Source organism: Equus quagga, chromosome 11 (genome assembly GCF_021613505.1).
Source record: "Equus quagga isolate Etosha38 chromosome 11, UCLA_HA_Equagga_1.0, whole genome shotgun sequence".
In the NCBI taxonomy this organism is placed as follows: domain Eukaryota; kingdom Metazoa; phylum Chordata; class Mammalia; order Perissodactyla; family Equidae; genus Equus; species Equus quagga.
The window spans coordinates 24,402,951-24,417,035 of NC_060277.1; the positions used below are offsets into that span (position 1 = coordinate 24,402,951).

The 14,085-nt window shown below is 40.8% G+C and overlaps 2 protein-coding genes across 2 annotated transcripts in view; one reads left to right on the forward strand and one right to left on the reverse strand.

Annotated features, from left to right (window-relative positions):
- Nucleotides 1-13,249, reverse strand: part of FIG4 (FIG4 phosphoinositide 5-phosphatase) — a 117,378-nt gene extending 104,129 nt beyond the window's left edge. Inside the window, exon 1 of the mRNA XM_046676412.1 lies at nt 12,981-13,249. Within this exon, the coding sequence (XP_046532368.1) occupies nt 12,981-13,046 (66 nt within the window). The 5' untranslated portion in view covers nt 13,047-13,249. The remainder of the gene's footprint in view (nt 1-12,980) is intronic.
- LOC124247306 (hsc70-interacting protein-like) lies at nt 7,874-9,324 on the forward strand. Its single transcript, XM_046676413.1, has one exon. It carries the CDS (start codon nt 7,931-7,933, stop codon nt 8,483-8,485), a length of 555 nt encoding a protein of 184 aa, XP_046532369.1. The 5' UTR covers nt 7,874-7,930; the 3' UTR covers nt 8,486-9,324.
- Nucleotides 13,250-14,085: the final 836 nt, after the last annotated feature.

Here is a 14,085-nt window from a genome sequence, read left to right on the forward strand (position 1 = left end):
AGGTAACTTTTCCACAAAGACCTTGTTTCTACTTTGTTTCATTTCCTTCCTATAAATAAATTAACTCTATAACTATGCACATCCTTGGACTTTGTTACATTTACTATTATGCTTCAAAATGGACCTCAACATTTGCCCTGAAATATCTTTTCTTTAAATTCTTCTCCCCTGCTGGTTTTTTTCTAATTTTTTATTTTGAAAAATTTTCAAACCGACAGTAAGATTAACAGAATAGTATAATGAAAACCCATGTGTCCTTTACCTAGATTCACCAATTGTTAACATTTTGCTACACTTGTTTTCTCCGTCCCTTTTGATATAAGCTTTCTCTTTCCTGACCCATTTGAAAACAAGTTGCAGGTATCATACATAACACATCATCCCTAGAAATCTCAACTTATATTTTCCTAATAAAAAGGACATTGTCCCACATAATCATAAGAACATTGATACAATATTATCTATATACAATCCATATGCAAATTTCCCTGTGTCCCTATAACATCCCGTATGACTGGCTTTTTAAAAACTGGAATCCAATCAAGGATCATGTATTGCATTTGGTTACCATGTCTTCTTTTTTTTTTTTTTTAATATCTTTTGATCCAGAAAAGTCCCATGCCTTTGTCTTTCACGACTTCAACATTTTTGAGGCAGCCACATCTTTTTACACCAATTTTCCTGGTTTTCTATTGACATCATTCATTTGATCATTTACTAGTGAATGTCTGATATGTGCCAGGCACAGGGCTAGACATCTGAGGTCAGAGATAAATTGCAGATATATTTTGGAGATAGAACTTGCTGATGGATTGGACTGGAAAAGGGAGTAATCAATCCAACTACTTTTGTTTGAGCAACTAGCGAGGTGGTGGTGCCAGTCACTGATGTAGGGACAATTGGAGAAACAGCAAGTTTGAGAGAAAACCAAGAGTTCTGTTTACAACATGCCCAAAGAGATTAAGTGGGGACTTTGGAGTCTGGACCTGAGAGGAGAGATCTCAGAGGGCGTCATCAGCACATAAATGGCATTTAAAGTCGTGGAGCTGGATTAAAACTATGAGGGAGACTGAAGATAGAGACAGAGCCAGAAAAAAACTGGCCTGAGGCACTCTAAATGAAGTTACTTAGAGGCTGGGTATAGAGAAGGAGCCAGCTGAGAAGACTGAGGAATGGCCAGCTCCAGTACAGCACGGAGCCATCAAAGCAAAGAGAGGAGATGACTTGGAAAAGGAGGGAGCAGTCACATCCACAGCAAATGCTGCTGGGAGGTCAAGTAAGACGAGGACAGAGAAAGCCCAGGGGATGTGACAAGAGGAGCTTGAGTGGCCTTTCCGTGGGCAGTCTCAGGGATGGGGCGGAGGTGAAATCCACAGCAGTGCTGTCTGAAGAGTGAAGAGAGCCGAATGAACACCTCTGTTCCTCCCAAACACCTTCCTAAAACTATGGTAAAGTTTTCATGTTCATTTTTTTAGACATAAGTCCTAAGGGCAAAAGGAACAGCAAAGGAGAGAGCAGCAAAAAAAATCACCTGAGACTGAAAAGCATGCCCAAGAAAGCTGAATCCTAAGCTGGCAGTGGGGAAGTCAAGAAGCAATTCAGTTTACACCAAAGAACCTCCAAAAGGCGTGTAAATTTGTGGTATTGCTTATCTCTGGAGGCATGAGTAGAAAATTTCAGAAAATTGAAGATAAAACGAAGATAGCACAAGCTTCTAAAGAGAAAAAAACTTTAAAAACAGGCTACAAAGTAAAGATCAAAAACAGAGTAACATTAGAAGTTCTCAACAGCAACCCTGGAAGACAGGGACAGGATGCCTTCAAAAGTCTAAGGGAAAATTCATTTCAAGCTTTAACTCAGTATCAAATCTGTCAATCAAACGTGAAGGTGGGATAAGGACATTTTTCAGACATGCATGGGCCCAAAACAATTACTGCCCATGAACCGTTCCTTATGAAGCAATTGGAGGAGGTACTCTCACCAAAATGAGGACATAAATCAAGAAAGAGGAAGATACAGGAACTGAGAAAATAAGAAAATCGTCACAAGAGAGGCTTGAGGATGATGGTGAAGGGAGATTCCAGGATGGCAGATGTGCTGCAGGCCTTGGGGGCAACCAGTACAGATTTGGGCCATTGCTTCAAGAAGACGAAACCAGTAAGAATACCTAACATGTATGAATGTGCCGAGAGGAGATTTACATATCTGGGAAAATTGGGATTAAACTCATTGTAAGCTCTTAGTAAGAACTACAGATTGGAGGAAGAAAGAAAGCTCATCTCCAGTACTGGCAGTCTGAAGTTCAAATGGTGAAGGCGAACAAGGAGGCAAATAAAATGCCCAAAAGCAACAGAGAAGGAAAGGGAGCAGCAGCTGGAGTGTACAGGACTTCCATGAATCTGACACACATCAGCTGGACCGTCTGAATACATATGTACGTGCAGGTGCGCACCAATCAACACTGCTGGGGAAAACGTCTGTTTGTGTGTTTGTAGACAAGCTAGGGGTGGGGGTTTGGTAGGAATTGGAGTGGAGAATTGGGATACCAAAAAAAAGCTACATTAAAATGCCCATTAAGATAGCAGATGATCTGAGCTGGCTCTCTTCTGAAAGTGATACTTATCACTGTTAAGACAAAGCTTAAAATTTCAATATGTAGCTTTTACAGCGGTGACTTAGTATAAAGATTAATGTGTTTCTAAAATATATACATGAACTCCAAATGGAATACAATAGTTAATCCATTTAGCGGGAAATTCAGTATCTACTAACATTATCATCTCCTTTTATAATGGCAGGCTAATTAATCACTCACTTTTCATCTGAGGGAAGAAAACCAGCTTTCTTGAAAGAGAAATTTTAGGTTGTCTGACAGCTTCAATTAACAGTAAACTTCACTTGAACTTTCAGAATAAAGGTATTCTTTTTAAAGATCACCAGGAAGTCACTGCTCACAATCTAACAGTATTGCAGGCCTGCCACCGCCCTTATTCCAGCAATCCCACAGTCAGGGATGCAGTCCAGAAAGGGGAAGGAGCCTCTGAAAGTCAAAAGATGTCTCCAAGTTCACGCTTTACAGCTGCAGGGCCTTACGGATGTGGAAGCTTCAAATCCCCTCTAAAACAAGTGGAAACTTCGTCACCTCCAACCGGCTATACCCACTATGCTTCTCTCTCTCACTTTATATCCTTTGGTTTCCTGCTCCAATCCCTTAGCCAACCACATCCTATATTGTTCTCTCCCATCCCCTAATTTCACAAATCAAGGCTAATATCAAGGCCAATTAAGTCAGCTGCATCCTCATGAGTGGTTCTTACTTATTCTACTGTGTGACAGGGTGGGGAGGAGGGAGAAGCTTCCCTGAATCCTTTTGGAATGAGGCAGGAATTTAATAAACAAACACACACATACATACATACTGACAATTTTGAGCTAGGAAGAGTAACAACTTCGCCCCCATGAAACACACATGCAAACACAAAACTCTGCCACAGTTCTGTTCAGCTACCAATTTTAAAGTCAACCGCTACGCATCCATTTCTTTGTTATGAAACGGTCACTTATTGCAATGGCAAGATGCCTGGGGCATCATATATTAAGCAAGGGCTATACATTGGAAGTCGTCTAAGGTAAGCTGCAGTTTCTTCTGGGATAACTTCAGGTTGCTAAACCTCCTGTGGGCAACTGCTAGTTGCACTGGGCTCTATGAGCATTAGGGGTACACCTGGGTTCTGTTAATCTGCAGGCCCGGATCTCAGGACAGGTAAGGGCCAGGGCATCATCACAGGAGCCAAAGGGCAGCATGAAGGTGCTGGGCACCAGAGAGAATAGGTAAGTGTGGCAAGGAGCAGACCCTCTACAAGGCCAGAACTACCTCTCGTGCATGCTGTCTACCAACCTACCTCCCTCTCCTCTCAAATAGCCCTCAAAATCCACCTCTAAACACAGGTAATCATGATAACCTGGACAATTCTACCCAATTATCCTTCCAAATGAAGGCTCAGGAAAAGAGACAGCCCATCCTGCCCACTGTCTCTTTTGTTCCTTAACGTGTCCCCTAACTCCTTGATAACCAATTAATACACTCCCACCAACAATGACTTCGGTCAATCTTTCCAATCTTTGCCATTCTGACAGGTGACAAATGGGATTCTATTTTCATTTTATTGCTTTAATTATTCACAAGTTGAATATCTTTCAATATTCATACTTCTTTTTCGGCAAAATGCCTATTCATGTCCTTATCCCTTTTTGCCAGATATTTTATTTTTCAGACTGATTTATAAAATCTTTTTGCATATAAAAATGTACTGTTTTATCTGTAGTTCAGGTTTCTAATACTTTTTGCACAGTCTTTTGACCATTTTTCTATTTATATTTATAGTTTTAAATGCTTTATATTATAGGGGCCGGCCTGGAGGCATAATGGTTAAGTTCGTGCACTCCGCTTCAGCAGGCTTGGGGTTTGTGGGTTCAGATCCCGGGTGCAGACCTACACACACACCACTCATCAAGCCAGGCTGCGGAGGTGTCCCACATACAAAATAGAGGAAGACTGGCAAAGATGTTAGCTCAGGGACAATCTTCCTCACCAAAAATAAATAAATAAAAATAAATGCTTTGTATTATAAAAGAAAAAAATTAAGTCAATGATCTAAATTACTACCTTATGAAGTTGGAAGAAGATGAACTGATTAATCCAAAACCCCTAAGAGAAAGAAAATAAAAAACCTGAGAGCAGAAACTGATTAGATAGAAAACAAGAGAGAAAATTAGTCAAAAGTTGGTTCTTTCAAAAAAGTAATAAAATTGATAAATGTCTAGCAAGATGGATCAAGAAAAAATGAGAGAGAACACAAACACCAATGTCAGGAATGAAGGAGGGAGTTTAACAACAAATTCGACAGACATCAAAAAGTTAATAAGGGAATATTATGAACAACTTGATGCCAACAAATTCAACAACTAAGATGAAATGGACAAATTTCTTAAAAAACACAATTTATCAAAATTGATTCAAGACCCACTGAAAATCTGCATAGCCCTATATCTGCTACAGAAACTGATTCATTATCAAAATTTGCCCCACAGAGCAACTCTAAGACCAAATGCTTTCAGTAGTAAATACTAGCAAACATTTAAAAAAAAGAAACAATACCAATCTTATACAACCACTTCCAGAGAATAGAAGGAATAGTTCTCAACTCATACTATGAGGCCAGAGCTACCCTGATATAAAAATCAGACAAAGATGTTCAAGAAAAGATAGACCAATATCCCGAACATAGGTAAAAATCCTTAACAAAATATTAGCAAATAGAATCTAGCCATATAGAAAAATAATATGGCATGACCAAGTACAGCATACCCCAAAAATTCAAGTTTTTTTTAACATTGGAAAATGAATTAATGTAATCCACTATACTAAACAAATAAAAGAAATGCCATATGCAGATGCAGAAAAAATATTTGACAAAATCTGACATCCATTCATAATTTAAAAAAAACAGAAAACCTCTCACCAAACTAGGAATAGAAAGAAATTTTCCTCAACCTGATAAAGGGCATCTGTGAAAACCTGCAGCTCACATTACACTTAATGGTGAAAGACTGAATGCTTTCCCCCTAAGATCAGGAACAAACCAAGAAAATGTCTGCTCTTACCACCTCTACTCAACTTTGTACTAGAGGTCCTAGCCAGTGCCATAAGGCAAGGAGAAAAAAGCATTCAGATTAGGGAGGAAGAAGCATTCCTCTTTCTAAACGATATGATTATTCACATAGAAAATGCTAAGGAAATGACAATAAAGCTACTAGAACTAATAAGTAAATGTAATGAGAAAAACAAGTATATTGAGTTGCTGCCTAGGCATTTTACAGTATGATAACCCTGCTCAAACCCAGAATCTGGTCATTTACGTAAGTACCTGAGCTTAGGATTCCTAGAATAAGTTCCTACTTTGCTTTTCCTAGGGCACCTTTTAAAATAACTGCTTAGAGTTAAGCCCTTGAGAAGTTAGTGACCTCCACCCCAACCACCTTATAAGTAATAGGCGCTTGCTACCCTGCTCTCTGTCTCCTGTTTGCTTGTGACCCGGGACAGAGGAATGCCCTTCTTCCAGCTCATTGTGGACCCCAAACTACCCTCCCAACTCCCTCACCCCACTCCTGGGGTCTGTAACAAATCTTGTGATTCTACTTCCTTTGTGTGGGTGTACTGAAACTGCACCTTCAATGAAAACAACCCCATGGATTTCACTCCCCCAAAGTGGGAGCTCAGATGCTGATGGAGCTACCTGCTGACCCCATGTGGATGGTTTGTGCCCCTGCATCCAGTAGGTCATAACCCGCATATTCTCACTTCAGTACCTCAACTTTGGCTTCTCAACACAGTGAGTTTAGCAAAGTTTCAGGATAAAAGGTTAATATATAAAAATCAACTCAATTTCTATACACTAGAACAAGAAATTGTTAAACCAAATTTAAAATTCTATTGACAATAGTATCAAAACTTGTAAAATACTTAGGAATAGATTTTGTAAAAGACATAAAACTTATACACTGAAAACTACAACATATTGCTGAGAGAAAGCAAAGACCTAATAAATGGAGAGATGGATTGAAAGACTCTGTATTATTATGATTCAGTTCTCCCCAAATTCATCTAGAGATTCAATGAAATCCAAATCACAATCCCAACAGGATTTTTATAAGAAATTGACAAGATGATTGTAACATTCATATGGAAATGCACAGAATTCAGAATATCCAAAACAACTTTGGAAAAGAATAAAATTGGAAAACTTACATTTTCTGATTGCAAGACATATTATAAAACTATAATAATCAAGACAAGGTGGTAATGCCATAAATTGATCAATGGAACAAACTACTCACAATTATTCAATTAATCTTTCACAAGAGTGCCAAAAAAATTCAATAAAGAAAGAATAATCTTTTCAACAAATGAGGCTGGACAATTCATGTATGGAAAAAAGTAAACCTCAATCCCTGTGGTTGCCAGCCTCCAAGAACTCTTACCAATTCTTGCCTCTTAGTATTCATACTCCTGTACAGTGCTCTCCCACTGAACAGGGCTGACCTGCATAACCAATAAGATATTACAGAAATGATGGAGTGTGACTTCTGAGGCTAGATCACAAAAGACATTACAGCTTCATCCTTATTTCTCTTGGATCACTCCCTCTGGACAAATGCAGCTCCCATGTAAGAACACTCATGAAAACATCCATGAAGTGAGGAAGTGAAGCCTCTTGTCAACAACCAGCTCAACTTACCAATCATGTGAGTGAGCCATCTTGGAAGTAAATCCTCTAGCCCAGTCAAGCCTTCAGATGACTATAGCCCAGTTGATCTCTTGACTGCAACTTCATGAGACCCTGAGCCAGAAGCATTCAGCTAAGTCACTCCCAGATTCCTGAGCTACTGAAACTGTGTGAATATTAAATGTCTATTGTTTAAAGCCACTGAATTTTGGAGTAATTGGTTATACCACAATGGATAAGTAATACAATCCTTACAGCACACCATACACAAAATTAATTTAATATGAAACACACCCCTAAATGTAAAAACTAAAAGTGTAAATCTTTTGGCGGAAACATTGGAAAATATTTTTGTGCTCTGGGAGTAGGCAAAGATTTCTAAGATAGGACATAGAAATCAATAACCACAAAAAAAAACTAATAAATTAGACTTTATTGAAACTAAAAACTTCTCATCAAAAGATCATTAACACAAAGTATACATATATCAAATCAACACATGTAAAATTTAAATATCTTACAGTTTTGCCAATTATATCTCAATAAAGCTGAAAAAAGATGATTAAGAAAATGAATAGGCGGCCGGGGCCTGGAATCAGGCAGCAACCTCGGCCGAGCGCGCCGTCTCCCGCCGCCTCCGCACCATGGACCCCCGCAAAGTGAGCGAGCTTCGGGCCTTCGTGAAAATGTGTAAGCAGGACCCCAGCGTTCTGCACACCGAGGAATTGCGCTTCTTGAGGGAGTGGGTGGAGAGCATGGGGGGTAAAATACCACCTGCTACTCATAAAACTAAATCAGAAGAAAATATCAAGGAAGAAAAAACAGATAGTAAGAAGGTGGAGGAAAACGTAAAGACAGATGAACCATCAAGTGAGGAAAGTGATCTGGAAATTGACAATGAAGGTGTGATTGAACCAGACACTGATGCCCCTCAAGAAATGGGAGATGAAAATGTAGAGATAACCGAGGAGATGATGGATCAGGCAAATGATAAAAAAGTGGCTGCCATTGATGCCCTAAATGATGGTGAACTACAGAAAGCCATTGACTTGTTCACAGACGCCATCAAGCTGAATCCCCGCTTGGCCATTCTGTATGCCAAGAGAGCCAGTGTCTTCGTCAAATTACAGAAGCCAAATGCTGCCATCCGAGACTGTGACAGAGCTATTGAAATAAATCCTGATTCAGCTCAGCCTTAGAAATGGCGAGGGAAAGCGCACAGACTTCTGGGCCACTGGGAAGAAGCAGCCCATGATCTTGCTCTTGCCTGTAAACTGGATTATGATGAAGATGCTAGCGCAATGCTGAAGGAAGTTCAACCGAGGGCTCAGAAAATTGCAGAACATCGGAGAAAGTATGAGCGAAAACGTGAAGAGCGAGAGATCAAAGAAAGAATGGAAAGGGTGAAGAAGGCTCGGGAAGAACATGAGAGAGCCCAGAGGGAGGAAGAAGCCAGACGACAATCAGGAGCTCAGTATGGCTCTTTTCCAGGTGGCTTTCCTGGGGGAATGCCTGGTACTTTTCCTGGAGGAATGCCTGGAATGGGAGGGGGCATGCCTGGAATGGCAGGGATGCCTGGGCTCAATGAAATTCTTAGTGATCCAGAGGTTCTTGCAGCCATGCAGGATCCAGAAGTTATGGCAGCCTTCCAGGATGTGGCCCAGAACCCAGCAAATATGTCAAAATATCAGAGCAACCCAAAGGTTATGAATCTTATCAGTAAATTATCAGCCAAATTTGGAGGTCAAGCATAATGCCCTTCTGACACATAAAGCCCTTGCTGAAGGAAAAGCAACTTAGATCACCTAATGGATGTCGCAATAATCCAAACCAGTGTACCTCTGACCTTCTCGTGAAGAAAGCTGGGGTGCTTGGAAGATAATCCCTACCCCTCTGCCCCAAATGCAGCTGAAAGATTTTACAGTGGTTTGCCATTAGGGTATTCATTCAGATAATGTTTTCCTACTAGGAATTACAAACTTTAAACACTTTTTAAACCTTAAAAATATTTAAAAACAAATTAAAAGGGTGTGTTAAATCCCTCCAAAAAAAAAAAAAAAAGAAAATGAATAGGCAAGCCACTGACTGAAAGAAAATATTCACAAAACATATATCACAAAAGATTTGATTCCAGAATATATAAAGAACTCCTACAAATCAATAATAAAAAGACAAACAGCCCAACTTTTTAAAGTGGGCAAAAGACTTAAATAGATACTTCACAAAGGAAGATATAAAAATGGCCAATAAGCACATGAAAAGATGCTCAACATCATTAGTCATTGGGGAATGCAAATTAAAACCACGAGATACCACTATACACCCACCAGAATAACTAAAACTAAGAAGACTGACCACATCAAATGCTAGCAAGGATGTGGACCAATGGAGATCTTCCTACCTTGCTGAAGGGAGTGTAAAATGGTACAACCACCTAACATCAACCCTAGGACTAGCCTATTTCATTCATAGGTATTTACTCAAGAGAAATGAAAACACACGCCCACAAATATACTTGTTCAAGAATGTTCACAGCTGGCTTACTGACACCAGACTAAATGCGGAGACAGTCTAAATCAAAGGGAAAAAAATGAGTAAACAAACTGGAATATGTATACAATGGACTAGCACTCAGTAATAAAGAGAAACAAACTACTGAAACACACGACAATACAGACGAACCTCAAAAACATTACGCTGAGCAAAAGAAGCTGGACTCAAGAGAGTACGTACTGTCCAATTCCATTCGTATGAAATTCCTGAACGGGAGTATCTAATCAAAGGTAAAAAAAAAAAGAACACTAGTTGCCAGGAACGGACAGGGGACAGTTGACTGGACAGAGACACAAGGGAACTTTCTGGGGCAAGACAGGGGTATGGTTAAGACACGTGCATCCGTCTAAATTCTACAGCTTAGATTTGTGCATTTCAATTTACGTAAATTATTAAAAAGAACCTTATAAGATAATAAGTGGTGGGTAGGGAGTGGAACAAGTTATAGATAATAAAGGATGACAGAATGTTGGTAATTTGGACCTGGTGATGGATATATGATTTATTATACTATTCTGTTTACTTCGTAATTGCTTGAAATTTCCATAATAAAAAAGCTAAAAACAAAAAACCAAAGACATACAAACCACAAACCCAATGTTCTAAATTATCCCATTCATCAGAAATACAATTACTCCGTCAAACTGCTAAAAAGTTTCTAATCATTTACTCCTGACTTCTGTATGCAATTTGTCGCAGTCCAGTTACTGGACCACACTTCCAGTAGCACTGTCCGAACCTCTCTTTGCCTCAATTTTTTCTTCACTGAATAATAACAGTAGTAGTAACACCGTTTACCTCTTACAGGGTTTACGAGGATTAAATAATAACATACATGTAGAGTGCTTTGACCAGCACCTGGCTTAGAAGTTTCCATAAGCATTCGCTATTCTTCTCATTAATACAACCAGCTATAGTTGTTTTCTTTTTTAATTCCTAGAATCTATTTAGTTGCCAGTAATTTTATGCCTTTTTCTAAATTATTGATATCCCTTAAGCTTTGAGCTTATTACTCAAACAAATCTTTCTGCTTCTGTCTTTGTTTAAGTCGAAAACATAAAAAAGAAGAATCATGTACTTTACTGATGAGAACACTGAGGTTCAAAGATTAAAGGCAGCAGACATTTCTCAGGGTGGTTGCCCTGGCCCAACCAGTCCTTGAAACAAAGGGGTGGTACCATAAACAAGTCATTACTGCCGGACCCCTTCCTGGCCACAACGATTTGTCCACTCAGGGGCAGATTCCCAATCACAGCTGAGTCCATCAGATTCCTTCTCCCAGCACCTGTGCTATGTCCTTGGCAGCACTCTGAGAGGGTTCTCAAAATCCTGCTGTCTCGTCGCTGCCTTTCCAGAGGCTGGGGAGTGAGACTCCTCCAATGATCCTATGCAACAGCTCCCCAGCATCCTTCTGAAGGACTCACCTTGGATCTCTAAGCTGGCCAGAGTAGGTTTCCATTACTTAGATGATTGAGAGGGGTTGCAACCAAGTTCTAAAACACACGTCACTTCGTGTTACACTCTCTCAACCACTATCTGTTTTGCATCTTGCATCTGTTTGCAAGGCACTGTACCAGATCTGTGCTGTGAAGACCACCAAGATTTTGACAAGAGAAAGGGGTGGGACATTACACAGACAGAACAACAGAAAAACACAGGATAGATATATAGAATTGAAAGCAGTACGATTTTACTGCATAATAAGGCACATAAAGGCACACAGTTAATCTTAATAAATGTTTGCTAAATTGATATTAAATTACATATAAGACCAGATAGACAAGTTGAGGACAAATCATATATGGCTTTGAATGCCAAACTAAGGGATTCAGAGTGTCCTCTCCTCAGAACAGGGCCACTGAAAGTTTCCAAGCAGAAGAGCCCTATAATATGAATTGTATTTTAGAAAGAACACTAACATTGGGGCCAGCCCTGTGGCATAGTAGTTAAATTCGATGGCTCTGCTTTGGCGGCCCAGGGTTCACAGGTTCAGATCCCTGATGTGGACCTACACACTGCTCATCAAGCTGTGCTGTGGAGGTGTCCTACGTACAAAATAGAGGAAGATTGCCACAGATGTTAGCTCAGGGACAATCTTCCTCAAGCAAAAAGTGGAAGATTGGCAACAGATGTTAGCTCAGGGCCAAACTTCCTCACCAAAAAACAAAAATAAAACAATTATACCAAAAGAAAGAACACTAACATCTTAGCCAGTCTTCACAAATGCTCAGCTTATTAACAGGCTGAAATTTCTGTATTTTAAGTATAATATCTATGTTTCTAACTAGGGACATTTACCAGCACATTGTACAGAGAGCAGAAGGTTTTGTTTCAAATCAAATGATACTTCTGTATGACTCTCCTCAGAGAATAACTGAAGATATTTGCAAATACAGTATACTGTATTAGATAATTTCATCCTCTAGTCTGGAGCTAATCAAATGAAGTTGTCAGCAAAATTAATTTAGGGTCAACAACGTTTCTACACTAATGATGACCTGAGGCAGACATTCTATTAGGCCCATGAGAAACCGTCAAGATAGGTACCTTCTCGTACTCTATCTAAAGGAGACTACCCAAGTTCCACTGAATGTGCCTTATAAGCCACTCTTGCATAAGGAGGAGTATTACGCAGGTTTCCAGCATATGCAATCTTGTTATCTTGAAGTGTAAGCTTATTTGAAAATAAAGAGAACCAAAAATTTCAGCAACAAAAGTGCACATAATTAGTATCAATCACGGTGAGGTATGCTATGGAACAGGAAAACAGACAAGTTACCGATTCACAAGTCAAAAACGTTTTTTCATACTCCTGCCTGTACTGTAACTAGTGAACTGGAGAACTCTAACAGACTTTCTGAAAGTTGAAAAGAATCCAGGAACTTGTACAGAACCTCATGAGCAGTTTCTGAGATGCCACAAGCACCTGTTTCCAGTGGGCTCCAGTGGCTTTTAAATGGAAAGGCGCACATGCAAAAGCAGCAGTGCCCTGGATGCGACAACAGGGCGAAGCCCCCTCAGGGACGTGCCCCAAGGCTGGGATTAGGGGACTCGGAAGAGGGGATGCTGCCTCTGCCCTACGGCCCCACATCCACTCGGCCGCCATCCTCCCGCCCGCACCCCGCCGCGTCGGGTACTCACAGCTCTGGTCTCGTACAGAACCAGCTTCTGGACCGAGCTGATGATGGGGGCAGCGGCCGTGGGCATGGCCGGAGGAAATGAGGGACCCCACGACAGGGCACCAGGCCGCGGCCCAGGTTCCAGCAACCTCCAGACTGCCCCAAGAGACCCGGAGAGAGGACACCTCAGGCCCTGGACACCACGTCCAACTGCGAAACACACTGCCCGGGCACTAAAAATGTAGATAACCGGGTACAGCTCAGGTGTTTCCGGATCCCTGAACCCCACCTCCAAAGCAAGCCCCGCCCCAAGGATGTCGGGGGCGGAGCTGGAGGATGTACCATAGAGAGGTCGTGTAGAGGCTCCCGGAACCTGCTTGCTGCTAAGGGAGGAAGCTAATGATGCCATCTTTGGTGAGGGCAGCAGAAAAAGTGGGCGGAGGAAAAGTCTCCTGGTTAGGTTAGTCTGTCGTTTTATCTGGTCTCTCTCTTTGGAAAAGGGGGACGATTTAGGACGGGATTACTTCTTTTAAGGAGGTTCTCCGAGTTGCAGATAGATCCATTCCCAAGTTGGTCTTTTTTCCCCCTGACTTCTTCTGGCCTTATTTTCCTGAAAACCTGTCCTATGGTCCTTCACTGTGTCGGCGTTTTTCCCCTCACGTCTGTTTGTTGTCTATTTTACCCTTGTGAGGGTCAACAAAATATATAGTATTGTCTAGAGGCTGTGTTTCAAGGAATTTGTAAGAAATCACCTAAAGTCGGAAACTTTGGACTTTGCCACATATCTGTGCCTAAGACTAACCATTTGTAAATTCTACAAATGGACTGTCGAGTGGAGTGGAGTGCAACGTAGCGTAGCACTGGCTTTGGAGTCAGGCGGTAACCAATAGGGTTTCTTCCATTTGATGTGCGTGAACATAAATGGGCAACGTATGTACCCTCTGTGATCATCAACTTTCATATTTGTAAAAAGGAATGTATTATAATTATAAATACAAAATTAGGTGCAAAAGTGAATATTTAAAATAAGAAATCAGTCGATTACAGCCCCACCTCCCGAGGCCCCGCCCCCCAGAAGCCCCGCGCTCTGCACTGGCAGGGGTTCCCTAGGCAACCGCTCAACAGAT